The sequence below is a fragment of the Vipera ursinii genome (genome assembly GCF_947247035.1).
Source record: "Vipera ursinii genome assembly, chromosome: 1".
Taxonomy (NCBI): Eukaryota; Metazoa; Chordata; class Lepidosauria; order Squamata; family Viperidae; genus Vipera; species Vipera ursinii.
The window spans coordinates 325497187-325520553 of NC_139512.1; the positions used below are offsets into that span (position 1 = coordinate 325497187).

General features: G+C 37.5%; 1 protein-coding gene across 2 annotated transcripts in view; it reads right to left on the minus strand.

Moving 5' to 3' along the window:
- Positions 1–67: 67 nt before the first annotated feature.
- The window catches only part of CCDC88A (coiled-coil domain containing 88A), a 93861-nt gene continuing 70561 nt past the window's right edge, over positions 68–23367 (minus strand). The window contains exons 29-33 of one of the 2 annotated variants that reach the window (XM_083373193.1): positions 21373–21453; positions 18693–18961; positions 16233–16713; positions 5092–5193; positions 68–4065 (exon numbers count right to left, since the gene is read on the minus strand). In XM_083373193.1, the coding sequence (XP_083229319.1) occupies positions 5129–5193; positions 16233–16713; positions 18693–18961; positions 21373–21453 (896 nt within the window). In that variant the 3' untranslated portion in view covers positions 68–4065; positions 5092–5128. Of the gene's footprint in view, positions 4066–5091; positions 5194–14729; positions 16714–18692; positions 18962–21372; positions 21454–23367 lie in introns of those variants that run through there. The other variant, XM_083373192.1, reaches the window with a different exon arrangement.

A 23367-nucleotide genomic window follows, 5' to 3' on the forward strand; every position in this document is an offset into this window, starting at 1 on the left:
CACTCATTGTGGCTCTAATCCCTCCAAAAGTATCAAGGGTGGTCCTTAAAGGTACCAAAATGTACCAAACGTTAGGTCTTTTTCCAATATAAAGTCTAGGAAAACTCAATAAAGTGCAAAGTATGCAACGTGACTGTTCTTCTGAAGGGCCAAACAAGGTTATTTCAAAAATAAGAGAAAGTTGACAGTTATTTTGTTTCAAATTTTAATAACATAAGTAGTGTACAATGGCAAACATTACAAAACTCCTTAATAGGTATAAGAAAAGGAAGTTACAACTTTAAATAACAGTTTCGGTATAACAGTGTTATTTTGTGTCACAGCGACATGCTGTTTTTCCTTTTAAGGCAGTTCCATTCTGAACAATGTTTGAATTATACACAATACAATAGTTTACAGAGAACTTATATTGGCCCCATGTTGGAGCTGTGCCATCTCTCAAAATACAAGAATTTTAAGAAATAATGCATTCTGGAAAGAACGTAGCTTTAGCAATCAGCAGCAATGGAGTGGGAGTATTTTCATTGTATTACAGCAAATTTGCAAATTTTATTTTGTAGCTGCTGAATACTGTTGTGTATAGAAAAAGCCCTTGCATTTAGTCCTAAAGGTGATGGATTTTAAAGTGACACATAAATTGACACTGTTACAGAGATGTTTTTAAAAAATATTTTTATGAACTATATTAATGAAAATTGGGACAAAGAACTATGGTATACATTTTAATTTCTTTAGATTAAAAATTTGTGAAATCTAGAGAGATAAGGACAGCCAGTTATATTCAAATGTACTCTGGAAAGAAAGGCTATAAACAAACAAGGCTTTGGTTTTCCTGAAGAATACCTGTATCAAAGTTCATTTCTCTTAAGTTACCAGCAGAAAATCATCTGTCTTTTCACAAAATACATTTTTTAAAGAGAGCTATGGAGACAACTTACACATAGTTTACAAATCTCAAACTCCCTGTCCAGAACTATCAGTGTTAGGCTTCATTAAAACAAGATGATAGTTTGTTTTAGCTGTGAATCATGCCTAAATATACATATATAACTTTGTAATACTAAACCAAATCTACTGCCAAAATTGGATCATTAAAAAAGGCATAATCTATTATTAATTTTTCCTAGGCAAGCCTCACATGAATAATATTATGCTCTTGGTCATCTTCATTATACCAGAAGCGTCACTTGTACTACTTAAAACTCTATGTAGAAAAAGTTTGTACCTAAATCCAAGTACAAAACTGTATGAATCACATACAAAACTGAAAAATCAAGAAAAATAGGTACAATCAGAAATAAGTGCTTGAAAAGCAGGTGATTGTTTCCCAAAACTGCAAACATTTTGAAGGTAATGCATACAAAACAGTAGTTTATTTGATAAATATTCAGATGTACAAGATTAGAACCACAAATTTGCCCAATGTTGAGAGTTTTCACATTCCCATATTTCCATATCTGGAAGTAACAATAGTTGTCACCTAAGATGGAATAGCACAACTGAAGCACACCTTCATTAGTGTGTTTTTTTTATAAAGAGGCTTGAATTTAAATCTTTTCAGTGACACATAGCTTTTTATTCATCCAACCTAGATTTAACCTGATTTAGTACAACTGCTTTGGTATTTTCATGGGACTAGTTTTTAAAATTGTCAAATGCTTATTAGATACATCGCTTCCACTAAATTTTTGATTGTTAATTTAATTTTAGCTTTAATATGAATTTCTTTTGTATTTTTTTAAAAAAAATGTTAGCTTTTTTGAGCAGGCTGAGTATAAATCAAATATGTAATAAACAGTAATAATGACAGTCAATTTGAGGATCTCTGGATAGACGTTTCATCAATAAGTAAAAATGAAAGTATCTCTCATTGCTATGCACAGTGTAAAACAGCCACTGCAAATAATCATGTGATTTGGCTCTTGGCCATCTCAATCTATCCACATTAATGTAATGTCATTCTTACCTAAATATACAATGCTATCTGGGAAGCATAAACTAAGATTTATTTATTCAAATTACTTTTTTTCCAATAGGCTGAAATTATATGAATTGTATGAAAGATTTCCTGCCCTATATTTTCATTTTCATACCGTATTTCATTTTCTGAGAAATGAAGGTGGTCACAAGTTCATTCTACTCTGGCTACTATGTTCATCCTTCTACAATTATTTTATTAATTTTCAGATGGTTCAGTATACCCAATACTTTATACTTGTAAGATCAATTTCAGTGATTCTATTTTTTCTCATTAAAGATCTTATATAGAGATATTTATATATATTTTTCTCTCCATACAATCATACTGGATTCACATTTAACACTAAAACAAGAAAACTTGTGTACTTATAGATATTATCTGACTTGGATGATAAGATGCTGCCTTACGGTACAGTTGGTTGTGAAATTTTCATATATCTAAGGTACGTTTTTTTTCCCCACATTAAAATCGGGGACAGCCTATCATACACCATAAATTTTATGGTTGCAATTGTGCAACATACTAACCCATTTTATTGAATTACTCCAGTTGTTCAGGTATGCAGTGTAATGCACTATCAATGCACTTATACACTACTGCTGGATGTGTACAAGACAGAATCTATATCATTGTGGGTTGTGTGAACCCAATCTTTTAATTTTTTTTCTGTTAAATCCTAATTAGAAATTGATTATGGCTTAATTTGTTACATTGATCAGGAATAAATCTACCCAGGCAAGGCTGTTTCAAGAGTATACATTGTATTGCTCCCAAACCAGGATGTCTACTTCTTCTGCTTAGCTAATCCCTGTGGCTCTGTAAGTTGCTTTTCATTTGGTACAGAAAAGGGCAGAATTTATTTTTATCTAATAGAAATAACATTGATTGTCAGCAAAATCCTGGTGAATATAATTTATCAATTTTTTAAAAAATATACAATGTGTAGGCAATGGATCTGATTCAACCAAGATATTGCAACTCTACTTGTGACTAATTTGGCTGAGATACAAATAATGAGATTAAAGATACACATATATTAAGATTAAATAAATCATTTAAGGTTAAATATGATACATATCATGGAAATATTAATAATTTAGTGGTTTGTAAGAAAATAAACTTTGAAAATTTAATAGAAACCAGAAACCCTTGTACCTCTGCAAAGATTAACCAAATCTAATTTCCTGTATTGTTCGCATATAAATATTAAAGTATCAACTATTTTAATCACTCTTAATGCATAAGAAACAAAAATGATAGTCATTAAAACAGCTTGAAAAATGTTTATGATGGATTTTCCCTATAAACATTTTCTAAGCCATTATTTATCTCAAAATATCAAATTAAAAATATACATTAAATATGTAAAATGAGACAATTTATTTTGGTTGGTTCCTGTTGAAAACAAAATCAATTTCATCCAACAAAACTTCAGAAATAGTTTTTAGCATCTTTTTGTCCCCTCAAAATGAGTATATTTTTGTGACACAAACTATATGGAAAAGATTAATTAATCTGAGGGTATATTAAATATTCAATTATGTTTTGAGGTACCTATTCTTCTTGCCATATACATCAAAATAATCAGCAGTTTTGTTTGTCATGCACACCAATAAGACTGAAGTGACAAGATGCTTGTGGAGGTATTTTTCCTACCTGTATTTACAACAATTTCCACAATCTACAACAGTCTTTACTTCAGATTTACAGAACTAAATGCTAGCAGAGCGGAAGTAGTAAGCAACTGGTGACCATGTTTATAAAGGAACTGGAACATAGAAAATTTTATTCCTGAAGTAGTTCTTGAGACTGCACAAACCTGGGTCCTTGGAGGGATGAAAATTCTCTTTTGGAGCATAACAGTGCAATGTGCAATATAGTCTGTCTTTTAAAAAAAATCATCAGCAGCTGCTGGTACAATTCCTTGATTCAAGGAAAGAAGATGTGCATTTCTTGACTGCTCTATTCATGAAGGACTGCAAAATTTTTGATTTTTTTTTTAAACATGACTCCTATAGCCAGCCGGAGACCTTGTTACTTCAGAAATAAAGGCTTCATACTGATACTGAAGGACACTTTTCTCTCTGTGTTCAATTTAAAAGCAGAAAAAGAAGAGAAAATGAAAGGAAAGCTTAGCTATAGAAGATATGTAAAAAATTGCTACTAAAAGAAATAGCAAGATGCAACAGTAGCAGTTTAAGCAGCAACAAGAAGGAAAAGGAAAAATAACCTTTATATAAAAATATTATATGGCATCTTCTGGTGGTAAGAAAGTAAAATATTGTATTGGGTTACAGAAACTGAACCATGTTGAATTTGACTATATAGGATTGCAACCTATACTGTTTGATTTTCTTTGCCTATACATGCATCATATGCAGAGCTGCACATGCTGCAGTTCTGTCTAAAAATGCAATAACTGGCAATACTAGAAGTTTCTACTTCCTGGAATAGCAGAAACATACTGAGAATGTGTTTTTTTGGGGAACCATAATAAGGAATGTCCTGAATATTCCTAACTTCTACCAGATAGTACGAACAGAATTATGCAAAAATAAAAAAATAAAAACCTAAAACAGCAGGCACTTCAAGTAAGAGGCAATCTGCTTACAAAATACCAACTATAGAATTCTGCTGTTCTTGGTGCAGAATCTGAGTTACCCTGCTCATAAGTTGCTATCTCATTGAAATGTAATGGTACCAAAGTATTTAGACAAAATGCAGCATCACTCAGAATAGCTGAACATAATAATAATAAGCATGAGCCCTGCTCCCAAAAGACTATATCAATGCATTACAGAAAACAACAATAAATCAATATTCAGATAATGATCTGGTACTATATAATAATGGAATTTTGGAGAAACATTTTACTTTTTAAAAGGAAAAAGAAGATAAACTTAAGAGTGAATATTCCTTTCTGGGCAGGTAAAATTAAATGTGCCATTCTCATTTGGCTTGGGCAATAGCCAAGATAGCGAGTCACTTAATCTAAGCACTGCTGGCAATTGTTAATGCAGTGTGCATGTGATCTTATTTATTAATATTAATTTCTTCCCCTTCTCTGTAAATGAAAATGATCTCATTTACACATTGGGCAAAAAACTCACCACTTGGCCCACATCTCATGTTGTAGGGGCAATTGAATTAGGAGCTTTCTTGCTCCCTACAACTGCTTTTTGAATGTCTGTTTTCTGGTTTTGCTTCCACATCTGCAGAAGAAAAGCATTTCGTGTTACTTGCATAGCAGTTAAAATAAAATGTTCTCACATTGCAATAACATTGGCAAGTTTCATTTGTACGTTTACAAAAATTAAGGAGAGAAGTAAAACAAGAGGAAAATAACACAGTTGATATATTTACAGATTTATTCCGTTAATACTTTTTCTTGCAATTAGAATCGAGAATTTATCACTTGGAAAAGAACAGTTCTAAATATAATTCTTCAGTGAAATAACAAGAACATTTATGGAATTATGCCCATCAGCAAAAATATGCATAGGATTTATTCATTTTATTGAGTTTTAAAGCTGAAAATCATCTTTGCATGCAGTGATAATGGGACATGCAAAAACTCAGTTATCTGAAATTCTTTACTTAGAAAAGCAACATTGAAATCAAATATTGCACTGTAAGTAAGACATCCTCCTTTCTCAGCAAATCAACCAATTTAGTAGCTTCTTTTCAAAGCAACAAGTGGATGCTTTTAGTATAAGCTCCAATTTGTATTAAGGCAAATGAAGTCTGTGGCTAAAGTTATTTGGCGTTTTTCCCCACTCAAACGGAGACTAGTCCTAGGCTATTTACATCATCTCTGAAGAACTTTATTTTTGCTAACTATTGTCTATCTCTGGATCTTCCTTAGACCAAATCCTAGATCATCCTCCCATTCTAGACCTTTACAACTGTTACAAGCATGAAGAATAAAGCTTCAGTTTCATTTCTCTTTGATTAACAATAGATGAAAATCAAGCTACAAATCCCAGTAAAGAAAATGTTGAAGTAAAAGAGCATCTCCTATTTCCAGAACAATTAACCAGTGAGATGACTTGCCTCTGGAAGTTTTCAAGAAGAGACTGAACAACCATTTATCTGAAATGGTATGGGGTTTCCTGCTTGAGCAGGGGGCTGGACTAGAAGATCTCCAAGGTCCCTTCCAGCTCTGTTGTTCTATTTATATATTCAATAAGAAAATTATTTTCTTAGTGACTGATGAGAAAGGGAACAATCAAAAAGATGGGGGGTTAATTTAATATTTTGTGTATGTGTGCCTCATTCTGCTCATTTGTCCTTTATTTTTTTTTCTCTTCCCCAATCTTGTCTGTAGGCAGATTATAAGCAGGGATGGTCTTAATGATCCTAAAGACCCAACTCTGAATAAAATTATACCATGTAAGAGAGCCAGTTTGGACTAGTGGTTAAGGCAACAGGGTAGAAAGCAGGAGAACATGAGTTCAAGTTTTGCCTTAGTCATGAAAGTCAACTGGGTGATTTTGGGCCAATCAATCTCTCTCAACCCAACCCACCTCACAGGATTATTGTTGTGGCGAAAATAGGAATGTTGGATATGTCTGCCATCCTGTTTGTAAAAATAGTATTTTAAATGTAACAAGCGTACAAGGAATTTATCCAAGGAATTACAGGCAAACCCATGAAAAGGTTTTGGAGCTCATAGTTAGTGTATTCAAACTAGCAGGAGATGTAAAAAAATACTAGTTCACACAACTTGGGATAGTAGATAGTAGAAAGATAAGTGTGCTATAAATAAAATATATGAGAAGCAGCTGTTTTTTCCTTGTTAGTAGGAGAGGAATAAGTCTTTGATTCTATTCCCCAAGAACAATTCTGGAGGAAATTAGCCACTACAATGATAAATTGTCCTCTTAGACTAATAATGGTTTTACAGCAAGGCATAATGTTTACTCAAGCAAAGGATAATATCCTTGGTGATTTAATTGAACCTATTAGCAAAGGTATACAACAAGGTGATAACTTAATCTCACTGTTATTCAGCTTTTGCATTAACCATATTGTTGAGATGTATAAGCCTCCCTCTCTTACTGCTCCATCTCTAGTTTACTTTATCTGATTATGCAGCAATACTGTCTGTAATCCAAGTAGGCCTTAAGATGCCTTAAAGCTGTGCCATGTTACAGCTTTAGAGAACACCCTGCTATGAATTATTCCAGAACAAAAGTACTGGTATGTTCTAAGTAATGCTTTAAGGCTCCATTAGATGGACAATAGCAAACTTGTCAAGCAAGTAAAACATCTAGATCTCTATTTGTATTCTTTGATCTGCTGGTTTACTCAAACAAGAAAGCTTCAAATAAAAGCCCCCAAATCATCCTTTGCAACTACTAAATTTGCCAGTCAATTGGTGATAATTACATCCCATAAGCCATTAAATTATTTAAAGCCAAAGTTCTGGGTTTAGTGCTATACGGTAGTCAGTTGTGTATTTATAAGAACTCTCCTAGTTTAGAAGCACTCTATTGGATTTTTTTTGAAAATCTTACCAGTACCTTATTTACCTTCCAATGTCTTAACACAGCTAGAAATAGGCTACATTTTCTTTGAGAACTGATTAAGATTTCATTCTGGCTGAAGCAAGTCTACTGAGAAGTTTCTTAGTTCATCTCACCTTGCTGAATAAATTGTCTTCCAGCGCAAGAAGACAAATTAATGATGATTTTCCATATTGTGGCCTTACATTGTCAGCATTATCTGCTTTGAAACTTGGTAAAACCCTGGTTAAAGCAGGGGCGTGCCGAGGAATTTAGTCAACATCTGTCGGACAAAATCGCTCAGATTCGGACCGGTCTGGACTCCGACTGGGCAGTATCGGACGATCAGGACACGAGTGGTCTTGTCAATGTTACCTGGGAGGAGTTCGATCCTGTAACTCCGGAGGAAGTGGACAGGATTATGGGGAGGCTGAGCTCCACCACATGTTTATTGGACCCGTGCCCTTCCTGGCTGGTTTATGCAGCCCGGGAGGGGACACGAGGCTGGTTCCAGGCGGTTATATCTGCCTCTTTGAGTGAGGGTAGTTTTCCCGCCGCCTTGAAAGAGGCGGTGGTAGGACCTCTCCTCAAGAAGCCTGCCTTGGACCCAGCTGTGTTGAATAACTTTTGTCCGGTCTCCAACCTTCGCTTCCTTGCGAAGGTTGTTGAGAGTGTGGTGGCGCATCAGCTCCCTGTGGTCCTGGATGAAGCGGATTATCTAGACCCGTACCAATCGGGCTTCAGGCCCGGGTACAGCACGGAGACGGCATTGGTCGCGCTGGTGAATGATCTCTGGAGGGCTCGGGACAGGGGATATTCCTCTGTCCTAGTCCTATTAGACCTCTCAGCGGCTTTCGATACCATCGACCATGGTATCCTGCTGCGGCGTCTCAGGGGATTGGGAGTGGGAGGCACGGTTCTTCAGTGGTTCTCCTCCTATCTCCTGGGACGCTCGCAGTCGGTGTTGGCAGGGGGGCAGAGGTCGACCGCGAGGCCTCTCGTTTGTGGAGTCCCTCAGGGGTCGGTCCTCTCGCCTCTCCTGTTCAACATCTACATGAAACCGCTGGGTGAGATCATTCGTGGTTTTGGAGTTGGGTATCATCAGTATGCTGATGATACCCAACTTTTCATTTCGACCCCAAACCACCCCAGTGATGCCCTCGACATGATGTCCCGGTGCCTGGAGGCGGTCCGGGTCTGGATGGGGAGGAACAGGCTTCGACTCAACCCTGACAAGACTGAGTGGCTGTGCGTACCGGCATCTCGGGATATTCAGGATATCCCACCCCTCACTATGGGGGGTGAGTTATTACCTCCTGTAGATAGGGCTCGCAACTTGGGAGTCCTCCTAGATTCACAGCTCTCCCTAGAAGACCATATAGTAGCTGTGACTAGGGGGGCCTTCGCCCAGGTTCGCCTGGTGCGCCAGTTGCGGCCCTATCTAGACCGGGATGCCTTACGTACGGTCACTCATGCGCTCGTGACCTCTCGTCTTGATTACTGCAACGCTCTCTACATGGGGCTACCCTTGAAGACCACTCGGAGGCTCCAACTGGTACAGAATGCGGCCGCGAGAGTTGTATTGGGAGCTTCCCGATACTCCCATGTCACACCTTTGCTCCACGAGCTGCATTGGCTACCAGTTGTCTTCCGGGTGAGGTTCAAGGTGTTAGTAATGACCTACAAAGCCCTTCATGGCATGGGTCCGGAATACCTTGGGGAGCACCTGCAGCCGGCATCAACTTCCCTCCGCCCAGTACGCTCCCACAGAGAGGGCCTCCTCAGGGTGCCACCGGTCAAAGAATGCCGACTGGTGGACCCCAGGGGGAGGGCGTTCTCTGTGGGTGCACCGGATTTATGGAACCATCTTCCGGTCGAGCTCCGGATGGCGCCCGATCTCCGCTCCTTCCGGCGCGATCTTAAAACCCATCTCTTTAAACAAGCTGGCCTGGCCTGATGGGACGGGATGGGATTTTTATAAATGAACCTCAATTTTTAATCTGTATTAATTTATTATGGGCATTGTTTAATCACGTTTTAATAATTTTTAATTTTTGTATCTAGTTTTTATGTATTGCCCTGTTCACCGCCCTGAGTCCTCCGGGAGAAGGGCGGTATATAAATTAAACTAATAATAATAATAATAATAATAATAATAATAATAATAATAATAATAATAATAATAATATCCACAATGTTAGAGCCAAAGTCTCCCATCTCTTTTGTAGTATTACCACTCCTACCTGGTCTATCCCTAGATATTCCTATAATACCTTATACTCACGACATAAGAGATTATTTGCTTTGGCTTGAACTAGGGCAGGGCTGTTCAACCAGTGGTACGGGTACCACCTGTGGTACATTGGCACCTGGCATGCGACCATCCTAGAAAAGTGGTAGCGGGGGAGGGGAATGAGCTGAACCGGTGGTAGCACTGCACAAGCCTGAGCAAGAGATGGCTGGAGCTGCAGGGCTGTCGGCTCAGCAGAAGCGCCAGGATCAGCACTTCTTCAGGGCTGTCAGGGCTCAGTGGAAGTGCCGATCAGCTGGAATGTTGCAGCATCTCCAGGGTCTTGTGATTTACATTCAGATGCTTGGCAACTGATTCATATTTATGACGGTCACAGTGTCCCAGGGTCATGTGAAGTGACCAAAACCCGCTGCAACCACCCAGCAGATGGGGGGGAATAAAAACCAAACACCCCACCCCCACCCCCGCTGCCAATCCTCAACAGAAATGCTCACAACAATGAAAACCTCGGACAGGAGGAAGTGCGCCGCCGGGCAGGCAGTGCTCGGCTGTGGCTTGGGGGGCACTTTTTTCAGTGCCATTGTAACTTCGAACAGTCACTAAGCAAACTGTTGTAAGTTGAGGACTACCTGTACTTCCATCACTTTTTTCCTTTTTTTGTGGGGGGTCATCAATTTTTTGACACCTGGCTAGGCGACTATTGATACTCGGATGTTGCCATATCCTAAAAGTGGTACAATGGGTGAAAAGGTTGAAAAGCCCTGAATTAGGGCACTACCTGTAAGGGCAACAAGTAAATAAGCTTCCAATATGAAGGCCAAAGTTACTTTTGTTCAGACTAGGAGATAGAATTTAATCTGTATGTGCTATTAAAATGTTCAATGTATACCAATGGTGATCACGTTTAATACATCCAATTATAAGGGGTCCTTGATGTGCTCTACACTTGGTTTTTTGCATACGTTTCATTACCCAAACTAGGTAACAACATCAGTACTAGTCATCAGTAAAAAATGAAATGTCTTCAAGAAAACAATGAAGCTGAGAAAGCATCAAGGATCTTTTATTTCAACCCCGAGCTACAAATATTCTCCTTTATTGGTACTTCCTATAACTGTAATTGCCATTATGACCAGGAGACTGTTATGTTCTCCTGCGTGATTGTTTTTCAGAAACCTCTAACAAAGTTGCACAATGCTTATCAATAGCTACAGCTATTTACAGCTATTTATATTTATTCAATTTATACAGCTGCCCATCTCACTTTTATGTGACTCTGGATCACAGGTTTCAAACTTGATTGTGTCACGTGATGTATCGTGACATATCGCAATGTTTTTTGCCTTTGCAGAGCTAGGATGTATGTGACGCATCCAGCCCGTGCGCCGCCAGTTTGACACCCCTGCTGTGTGTGGATGGTTTCTCCCTCGTGCTACTAATTGTTAGCTGCTAATTGCTTTAAGATGTTCTCGCAATTTTCTTTTTATAGTTATTGCACTGTATTGTACACTTGTTTTTAATGTGTTTGATCTTGGATTGTAATTGTTTTTACTTGACTGACAGGTCTAATTGTTTATTCTCTGCCCATAGAAGAGAAAGCGATTAGAAAGTAAGTAACTGTGATACATCCTGTAGAGTTTGGTTTAATTAAGATATTGGATTAAAAATCAGTAAATGAGAATTTTAGTCCAACCTTAGGCATAAAGCCAGCTGGGTGACTATGGGCCAGTTACATTTTCCCAGCTTTAGGAAAAGGTAGTGGCAAGCTACTTAAAAAACAACACCATTACCAACCCATTGCAGCGAAAAATGCAGGGACTAGTCCTGTCACCAGGAATCAAGATTCTTTCAAGGGCACACACTCATACAAAACAGCCTACCTTGGAGGAAGACTGGGACACATTCATCGATGTCTGCTGTCTCATCGATCCCATATACCATTTGTCACCCTGCCCTCTGCCCCACCAACCCCAGTGAACACTGGTTAAGTTAAAAATAGATTCCTACCTTGCTACAATTTAGAAGGAGATTGAAACTTATTTTCTCAGGCTTTTAAACATGTTAATGTTTCTATGTGTTACATCTTTTAATGTTATTTTTAGTACATCTTTGTAAGCTTCCCCAACTCATGAAATGAGTACTTATGTGTAAGTGCTGAAATAAATAAATAACAATATGGATCTGCTGAAAACTAATCACACATTCTTGTTTCAAGTGCGAGTTGTTGCAGCACAGTCATTTTTGCATTGCAACTTCTGTTACAAATTAGCTAGCTATTTTCCCCCCTTTGTATCTAACCATGAAATGAACTTGCCTGGCAACCTTTTTTCTGCCATATACTCATGATATTTTGTTTTTATCTATCTATCTATTCATCCATCCATCCATCCATCCATCCAATTTATATAGCTGCCCATCTCAACAAATGACTGTGTGGAGGAGAACAGTTAAAACAAAATATAAACATTAACGTGAGAAAAGTTAAAACACATAGCAGCTGAACAACATAAACCTAAATCACTAGCAATAACCAAGTAGCGGATCCCTGCACATCTTTGGGGTCCCAAGTCCAGGCAAAGAACCAGGATGTCAGGGCCTTATGGAAGGCAGAGCCATGTTTTATAAGCAGGGCACTACCACAGAAAAGGCATGTCTAGTAAGCCCTACCAGCTGACATTCTTTGGCTGATGGGGCCTGATCAGTCAGGTAAAAACAGCAGGGGAGATGGTCCCTCAAGAAATCCTGTCCTTTAAAGGTGACAACCAGCACCCTGAATTGTATCTGGAAGCACACTGGCAATCAATGCAACTCATGGAGTAGCTTTGTTACAAGCGTCAAATAACTGATATCATTTACTACCCATACTTCTGCATTCTGCACCAGTTGAAGTTTTTTGAATGCTCTTCAAGGGCATCCCTATAATCAGTGCATTATAGTAGTCCAGGCAAGAGGTCACGAGGGCATAATGACAAGCAAGCACCCTTGGTCCAGGAATGGATGCAGCTAGCACACAACTTCCTATAACAGAGGAAGAAGAAGAACCAGCACAACACTGCCACCCACATCCAACTCCCAGAACTGGTTCAGAAATATACCGTGATCAAAAGCTGCTGAGAAGTCTAGATGAGCAACAATGGATGCACTATCCTCATTCCACTCTTGCCAGATTTCATCCAAGAATTGACTAATGCTGTTTCCATCCCTTTTTTTTCTTTTTATGACTCTTTAATACCTTTATTCAGGATGAAGTCAGGGCAACTGAATGGGCCTGAGAATTTACTGGCCGGATGCCCTTCCTGACACCTATGCAGAGTTCGTAGCAGATATTTTCTCTTTGTACCCTAATAAAGAAACATCTCTGGTGACTAGGATTGAACTCTTAACCTTCTGAGTGGAAGGTGAGTGTTTTCATCTCTAGGCCACTGTGACACTCCCACTGTTTCTATCCCATGCCCCACATTAAATTCAAATTAATCTTAGGCCAAGGTCTTGATAATCTGTTTCATCCAGAGCCCATTGAAACTGCACTTCAAAAAGGGAAGGCTGGAAATCAGATGAAAACTGTCCAGACTAGTTGGGTTAAGCAATGGCCCCTTAAGAGCTCATGGATCTCCTCTCCCTCAAGAAATAAATAACCGCCACCAGAACCCAATCACACATCCCCTCCTGGACAGCCTTGACCAGCCAGAAGAACATGGATCTAATACAGAGTTGGCTGAAGTAACAGCTACAAGAACCCCACCCAATTCCCCAGGCTCAACAGATAACCATTCAAGACCTAGCCTCCGTTGCCAACTTCAATACAAAGTCCACCATAAACAGAATCTAAGCAACTTTATCTGTCAGATTCCTAGCATATTCTTCACAGCAACCCTTTTAAGTAGAATTACTCCTTCCAAGGAGAGTTTGGGTTACCCAAAATAGGACCACCAGGCAGCTCTGCAGATGCAATAAGGAAAGAAAAATACATTTTGCCACCCTTTCTACCACAAGGTAGGCTCTAAGAGAAGTGAGATTTGCTCCTTGTTGTCTTCCACTGGTGCCTGAGGCATCTCTTTAGCTCAGGGGCCCCTAACCCATGGGCTGCAACCCACAGAAATGGCTGACCAGTGCGCGCACACGTAGGCGTGCATTCCTCACTTGCACTAGCACCCGCAGCCTGTTTGTGCACGAATGGGGGCCCTAGCGCGGGGCAGGTGTCCATGGTCCATTTGCGCATGCGTGAACAGGCTGCTAACCAGGGTGGGTTGTGTGGCCCATTTGCGCATGCGCGAACGGGGCTGCTAGCCACCGCAGGGGGTGCGTGGCCGTTCGTGCATGTGCATGGTGCAGCACATGCCGCATGCGTGAACGGGGCCACTAGTGCTGTGCCAGCGTGTGTGATTCTGTGTGTGTGCACATGCACCAATTTTGAAGCTGCTCACCAGGAATCAATACTGACTTGAAGGGGCCAAAAGGAAAATAGAAGAAATGTGAGCCAATTATCCTGACAGGTGCAAAACAGGTAAGCTGTACAATTAAGGTTGTGCAGAAATGTTTACATTCTTTAATCTTATAGGTTTCAAGTAATTCTGCAAGACTTTTAAAAGGCTGTGTTTCTTAAATAGCATAACAACACAGGCTATCTTACACTAAAGCAAGACTATTAGGCTATTCACCTCATATATGTTAGTTCATATTTCTAAATAGAAACTTTACAGTATCTTAGACAGGATTTTTTCCCAGACATACTCAGAGACAATAGTAGCCATACACACAAATTTCCTGAAATCCTTAGTTTATACCATATTAAAATATTTAAAGCTTATTGGATGTAGCTTGAAATACAATATAGGATTTATTTGTACAATGAAAAACGAACAAAGAATATGAGCATAACTAAAATAATCTGCTGAGGCCAATTTAAAACGTTTTGATAACACTTTCTCATTAGCTATTGTATTTAATAAGAAAAAAGATACTGCTGTTTCATTTTATTTTTTATTTTAACAGTGTCAAAATTAATGCTGCTATATCATAAAAATTCTGACATAGGCCCACAAACAACACAACACAGAAGTACACAAGTGCTTCAAGCATGGAATGGGAAAGAACAGAAAAAACAAATGAAGCAGGTTTGTCCTTCCAGTGCAACTTATATATCGTTAAACAGAACCAGAGCTACCATTTAGGCTTTATGCCATATATTTTATATTTAGAGTACACACTGAGTACAAAAATGATGGTTACACTAAATTATTCTGACTATGACATTTCTTTAGGATATATTATAAATTAAAAGCTACAATGCAGACCTCCTTCCACGTTTTTTTACTAGCCTGAGTGGGAAAGAACAGGAAGGGCTCAATTCACGTCAGGTGACATGACTGTAATACAACATGACACACACTTAATTTGGGAAAAAGAATCCAAACAAATATTTTGTGGGATTTATTTCTGGATGTGCACACATACAACTGATTTGTAAACTATAAAGTGATAAAACAAATTCTGGACAAACAATTCTACTTATTTTAAACCAATCAAAATTTAACATAGCTGGATTGGGCCTAAAATCTAATCCACATAAAACTGCAGCATCTGAATAGAAGAGAAACTGCCCCAAAATTAGTAATTGCTGTAAACTGTTGTAATTACTATACTGTATCTTTAAAAATGCTGTTTCTGGCATGGTGCCATGCAACTGGCTAGCATGCATCCAGTAATGTCGATAACATATTTTTTAACAAATAGAAGATAAAAAATCAGTTAGCTTGCATTAAGATTTTGATGAGGCATGCAGCAATCACACATTGCAGTTAATACTTCATGCAAACTTTAGCATGGCTTTAACTTTATATTCCTTCATATGCTAAGAATTCACATGCTAAGAAACAAAAGGTGAGAAAAAAAATCTGAGTTTTTTCTATCTAATTAATAAGACAGGCTCTACGTTTCAAGCCCGTTCACACTTTATCAGGGAAGTTACTTAACTGTATAGCTTATCATACACAACCATATTCATACCAAATAGTTTGGGTATCTTCCTCAGCTAGTAATGGGGATTCACTATCATTAGGGTCTGAATGCAGAAGGGTTTTAAGTTTATTGCTATTCTGTGTGAGATCTACCTTTTTATTTTCAGATTTCTGATTTTCAAAAGGTTGTTTGTGATCTTTCTGTGGCAATTTCACCAATGAATGAAATGATTTAGCTGTTTTGGTTATGGATGTTTGAGGTAATCCACTAACATCACAGACTAATTCAGTATTAAGCATCAGAAATGGCATAGAAAAATGGCCTGAAGATGATATATCCACTTTATCATTATTTACATTACTAAGAGAAAATGTTTTAGTAATAAATTTGGTCTTTGTTCTGGAATTGCTAAGCCTTTCAGGTATATTCAAATTATCAGGTATAGTAATATTAGCTAAGTCATTTTCAGAAAAAGTAACTGCATTATGAGGAGCATAATAAAAAACAGAAGATTGTTGTTGAGGATTGTACTCACTCGAAGATGATATAATACTTTGTTCAGCTGTAGCTGGAGTAGGATCAACAAATATTGGCTGCCTAGTGTCCTTAGATAAAAAATCATGGATACTGGTCCTCCGAGTAGTTCCTTCTGCTGTTGAAATCACACTGCTTGCACGAGGTAAAGTAGCATAGGGATTGCAGTCTTTGGATTGTCGCTGTGACTGGACATTTTCTTTAACAGATCTGATCTTTCCTTCAGTGCCTGCAGTATATGTCTCTAAAAAGTTCCAATCTTTAGAATCTTCTGTTCTGTTTAAATTGAGCCTTGCAAGAGGCTCTTGCTTACCTAACTTTCCATCACATAATTCTGTTGTATTTCTTACACTCTGCGATCTGACAATACCACTACTGCCTGATGTCTGTTTGCTTAGTTTTTCTCTTCCTGTTAATTCAGCATTTTCTGAAAAAAATTTCATTACTTCATCCAAAAGATTATCTTTGCTTGAAGACTTCAGCTGCAAAAATTGATAGAAAGAGAATGAATACAAAAAACACATAGAGTTTTCTCATCAAATTTATACTGATCCACAGACTGAACCTGCCTACCTAGCCCCTATTTCTCTCCTTTTGGAGACTGCATTTCACCTAACAACACATTGCTTAGGTCCCAATAGTTACCTGTACCTGCAAACTTAATTCCAGAAGAACTGTGGCCTATTATGAAAAATGTTTTCTCTGATGCTGTATTGTTGCTTTTAAATGAGCTGAGAAAATTACTGAACTTTTATTTTAAGAAACGTGAAAAACATAGCATAAAACATTAATTCTAAATTGCCAATTTATTTACTCTCCAAAATGAAAATATCACAATTTACAGATATACACTAACAGCTGCAGGAACAAATTTGGGATAACAAATTCTGTCAAACTGGGAGATAAAATTGGGAGAATATGTAGCAATGGCAAAAATAATATTATATATTCATAATAGATGTCTAACCAAATTTAAGCAATTGAAAAATACACTTTTTATTGTACTTTTTGCAGGATCAAACAACAAGCTTTAAAATAAAGAATTGATTATCTATTTAATTATAGCAGCCAAAATAATAATTGTTCAACACTGGTAAATTTTAGAGAATATAAAACTGAGTTGTGGATAAGTAAAGTCTCTTCAATTGCCATATTTGGGGGGGGGGGAAACCACCGATAAAGTAATGAAATTTCAGAAGCAGGAATCACAATTTTATCAAACTTGGTTGGATATTATGATTTATCTTAACAACAATAGATTATAATCTGGTGTATTACTTATATATGATAAATGTTCACATGTATATTACTTGATTTTTTTTATTTACTGGTACATACTAATATATTTTTTGTATTTTCTCTATTTTTTAAAATATATCTTGGAATTACATTAAGGCAGCTAACTCATATTGTAAAAGGAAAAATAAGCAAGAGACTACTTTTCCTTAATAAAGAGAGAGAGAAAATGAACTAATGAATAATACTGTAGGGTTGGAAAACACTAAACTGGTGATGAATCATTGAGTAAAAAGCTATGGATGATTGGTGTGTGGATGAAAGATATCCCTTGAAGGGGCATTAAGCTACTTTAAGAATATATGCCAGCTGATCATATTTGATGAGGTTGATGCCATAAGTTTCAAAGAAACTAAACACTAGTGAGAAGTTATAGAAAAAAATGAAAACTAGAGAGAAGCTACAGAAATTATAGTAACTGGGAAATTTCCCAAAAGTAATGGGTTATCCCGAAGAGGACCAGTTTCAATCTCATAATTTTGTAATGGAAATGGTTGGAGGGTGCTAATCTGGCCCGTCTCCTTGAGCAGCAAGGTAGCTTGGAGAATAAGATTTCAGAGAAGATCTATCAAAGAATATTTGTCTCCAGAGCTGAGTCCTGAACGAATCCGAAAGAGGTTGGATGGAGAAAGGAAAATTTGCTGAAAAAGAGGCGAAAGGATTTTCAGACAAGTTGTAGGACCAGGGAGGAGTTTTGGAGGAAGTTTAAAGACTTATGGTAGCTTCTATTTTAACAAATCATTTCTAAAAGCAGAATGAGATTCAATGAATGATTATGGCAAACCTATTTTATTTAGGCTATAATGTAACAAAGTTGCTGAAAACATTATTTAGGGCTTGAGAATAACCATTCTGTTGTAAAAAACCTAAGATTAACTTTGTGTAGGCTTATTCAAGTCTACCATGCATAATGGCATTATCTTCTTTTTATAGATATGACCATTAATAGAACGTACTTTTTTAAACTAAGCATTTCAGCTATTACTTTCCTACTTGGTTATCTTCTTCAATTTTTTAATAAATACAGAATGCTGGTTCTGAGATTTAAAATTAGTTGTTTTTCTTTACCTGGATTTCAAATCAATTGTCATGATCTACTTGAACTCATATTATGTTTACTCAGGCTTATATTATGTCTCTTAAAATTAAGTAATTTTTAACATACCTCAGCTGAAGTAACTTTATTACTTTCTTCCAGAAATTGCTGCAGAGTAACCATTTCACTTCCAGGGGATTCAGTTTTAATTCTCCGTATTCCTTGTTTATCTATTTTTTCTGACATTGTGTGATGAAGTAGGAGACTAGATTTAGTGTGACTTTTCAAATACTGTATGGGGCTGCTGCTATTACTGGACCATGCTTCATGCTCATGAAGTAGGCTAAATTCTCCACTACTGTGGCTCTGAGGTCTGCTTTGGTTGTTACTTGCACCTGCTTTAGAATAAACAGCATTGATATTTTTCTTAGGTAAAATAAATTACCGTACAAACGTTTTAACAAGTACATTTGGAATGAAATACAATATATTGCTAGATGTTTTTAAAGTACTGAAATATCAACTACTGTACAGTAACCTGCTTAAACATCTATTAAAAATTTGTATAATAAAATGTATTTCCTTAATTTTTCCCTTTACGGCTCTTCATTATGACATCTAATGTTCATTTAAAAAGTTTTGACTTCAACTTTCTTTTAAAACATCAGTTTCCAATTTTCTATACATACATATACATTCCCACCACACACATCCAACACACAAACCTTTTCAGTAGCCCAGATAATAGAATCATAGTGATCTGCTATCTTTTATAATATATTATAAAAGTAATGAAATTGAAACATGAAAATAATATTTTCAAGTTAATAAAGAGTTTGCTGAAAAGATTTATTTAAAAACACACTGCTCTCTATTTAAAGTCTCAATTCCTGTGGATATAATTTGAAGAAGAGACATCAATTTCTCATTTTGGCATTTCTTCAGTCCAAAGCAGTTACCTGGAAACTATTTTTTTTTGCAATATTTTGAATAAGAATTTAAAAAACTTCTAAGCAGTATATACTTTTAGAATACAAGCAATATATACGTAACTGACATAGTATTTCTGGAGGGAATAATTTATATTGGAAAAAACACAAATGCTCAAAAAGATACAAAATCCAGTAAAATTAATGAAATGAATTCATTGAGGCAGTGATAGGTGGTTGTGCATGATCTGCTTTAAACACAGATATTTTTTACAACAAAACAACAAGCTAAGTAGCCAGCCTAGTGTGCTTCTGGAGCTTTGGATATGAGACTTTTCTTTCCTTTGCCTTTTTGTTACCTTTATTTGTACAGATCTCACTCTTGATATATCTAAGCATTCTTCATACTCTCCTTTAATTTTTTTTGTCCTTATGAGAAATTTTTTTCTTCTCTGTCCACTTATATCTGCATTTTTTCTTTACTCCTATCAGTTCTCATTTCTTCCTTTTTTTCTTTCTCATGTTATGTATCTTATTTGCATAAATTCCACTATAGAAATATCTAAATATTTTTATACTCTCCTTTTCTGAACCCAAAGATACTTTTCCAAAAGGCAACTGGGCTTTCTTGGTTTTTCCCTTGAAAACATTTCGTTTCTCATCCAAGAAGCTTCTTCAGTTCTGACAATCAGAACTGAAAAAGCTTCTTGGATGAGAAGTGAAACATTTCCAAAGGAAAAAAAAAACCAAGAAAATTCAGTTGCCTTTTGGAATAGCACCTTTGGGACAACCATGATCTGGATGATTGAGAATCTCCATAGACAGTTTAATGAAGTTTAGTTTAGTTTAATGAAGGGAAGGACTAGGGGTGACATGATAGCAGTGTTCCAATATCTCAGGGGTTGCCACAAAGAAGAGGGAGTCAAGCTATTCTCCAAAGCACCTGAAGGCAGGACAAGAAGCAATGGATGGAAGCTAACCAAAGAGAGAAGCAACCTAGAACTAAGGAGAAATTTCCTGACAGCTAGAACAATTAATCAATGGAACAACCTTCTTCCAGAAGCTGTGAATGCTCCAACACTGGAAGTTTTTAAGAAGAGACTGGACAGCCATTTGAAATGGTATAGAGTTTCCTTCCTGAGCAGGGAGTTTGACTAGATGACCTCCAAGGTCCCTTCCAACTTTATTATTATTTATATATATTTATACATTCCTTTTCTGAATCTTTATTCTCCTAATGAGATCTTTCCTTTCCTTCTCAGTCATCTCTATCCACTTAAGTCTCTATTTTCCTTTGCTTCATTCCTATGAATTCTTTTCTTTGTTTGCCCACTATTAATAGCAATACACCTAGATGTTCAATATTTTAGCACTATTATTATTAATTATACTATATTGCTAATGATAATTGGGACATCAAATGCCATCAGTGTACCTGTAATTTTTGGACTACACATTTTATTTTCTACCCGTTGTCAAAGCTCGTCCTGCAACAAGCAGGGTAGATGCCGAACACAGGAACGAGAGACTTCTGCTGCAGTCTAGAAGCAGGGAGCCCGTGACATATAGTGGGGGTGTATGTTTGTCAGAGTATCTGAAAAAATTTCCCACTTAGTGACATGTTCAGTATATTATGATGTACTTGAATTCTACTTATATGAAGGGGAGTAGAGCAGTGAATAGAAACTATAGAAATGCAAGTATCTATTATATTTGTGTAGCATACACTCTTAGCAAAGTCATCTATTTTAAAGTTTTATTGTAAAAATAGCAAAATGGTTAAAATTATCACAGTAAAAATTCCCTCATGCTATGAATATCACCCATTCTTCTTTGTAATATAAAGAATGAAGCACAGTTCATTTTGTCTAGAAGCATACCTTTGACATCATGCAGTGATGCATTATTATTGCTATTACTAGTTGATGTTCTGCCACTATCAAGGCTGGCTGGTCTGGAAGCTAAATGAAAAAGAATCAATGCATAGCATAAAGCAGGGCTTTTCAACCTTTTCACCCATTCTACCACTTTTAGGATATGGCAACATCCGAGTACCACTAGTCATCTAGCAAGGTGTCAAAAACTTTATGACCAAAAAACAAAACAAAAAGGAAAACAGTGATGAAGTATAGGTAGTCCTCGACTTACAACAGTGCCCCACAAGCCACAGCCAAGCAAGACACCTGTCTGCCCACCCAGCAGCGCTCTTCCTCCTGTCCAAGGTTTTCATTGTTGTGAGCATTTCTGTTGAGGATTGGCAGCGGGGGTGGAGTGGGGGGTGTTCGGTTTTTATTCCCCCCCCCCAGTCTGCTGGGTGGTTGCAGCAGGTTTTGGTCACTTCACATGACCCTGGGACACTGTGACCGTCATAAATATGAATCAGTTGCCAAACATCTGAATGTAAATCACAAGACCCTGGAGATGCTGCAACGTTCCAGGTGATCGGCGCTTCTTCTGGGCTCAGAAGCGCCAGGATCAGCGCTGAGCTCCAGCTGGAGACTGGCACTGATCCTGGCGCTTCCGCTGAGCCCTGACAGCCCTGCAGCTCCAGCCATCTCTTGCTCAGGCTTGTGCGGTGTTGCCACCGGTTCAGCTCATTCCCCTCCCCCGCTACCACTTTTATAGGATGGTCGCGTACCACTGGTTGAAAAGCCCTGGCATAAAGCACCTATCAAATCAGATTATAGAAATGAATGAATAATCTCACAAATAATTTGGACCTATCACTAAAGGGCTATGTAAATAAGAACCAGTAGTCTGAATTGCATTCAAGAATACTCATTTGGACTCCTCCATCCCCCGATACCAAGACATACCTTCAACAGAATTTCTCCAAGGGCCTAGGGTTGAGATATATAATTGATTATCATCAACATATTGACAATATCTAATCCTATGGCAATAGATGACCTCACCTAGTGGTCTCACATAGAAGTTAAACAGCAGTGGGGAGAGAAATGTTGGAGTTGTATAGACAAGACATGAGAATGCATAATTAACAATCCAGAGGACCAAATGCCTATGGAATACCGGGCAAAAGCTGATCTATTGAGAGAAGAAGACTAGAGAGAGGAGAAGTCTTCTCTTTTCTGCTTTATATGGGCCCATTAAGAGCGACTGGGGCCAGGGAAAGAAGGAGCTAGAAAGCATCTATGTGGAATCCACAACGGGGCATGATATGATAAAAAAAGAGAACTGCATGAGAGATTTCTGCATTTACCCAGAAGAGAGTTCCCACAGAGGCCATTAGGAGGAGGGTCAAGAGAGGACAGAAATCATTGGGTGCAAAATAAACAAAACTTCTTTTACAGAAGATGATTCTGGGAGACACAAGCCAATGTTAGCACTGTGAGAAAGTATTGTTAATTTCAACACTGAAGTAATCACTTTAGCATTCACAATAATCGTTAAGAAGTTTGTATAGGAGGTTGCACTTCAGGAATTCATATAAAAAAGCAAAGTTCGTTTGTCAAAAATATACGGTAAGCATTTATATCCACTGTCTGGGAATACAACACCATCTTGCATAATAGTCTCCCTGCAAAGGCCTGCCCCAATTTTTATCAAATTGGTGGCAGATATATGTTGGTATTAAAATCTCCGGAATTGCACCAACACTGAAAAAGTGCACTAATTTATCATTTAATGTAGAAATATGAATTTGGCATTAATACTCTTTAAACAATATCCCTAAAACAGAAAGAAATGTGTATAGGCAACTTTTAAAAAATGCTCCACAACCTTTTGGGCTTTCAGAATTGGTGGGCAGGGGGAAAGGGGATGGTTCTGCATGAGTGGTGGGCAAGCATGTGCACACAGCTCCATTTGTGCAAGCGGTGGGCAGACAAACCCACCACTCACACAAATGGAGCTGT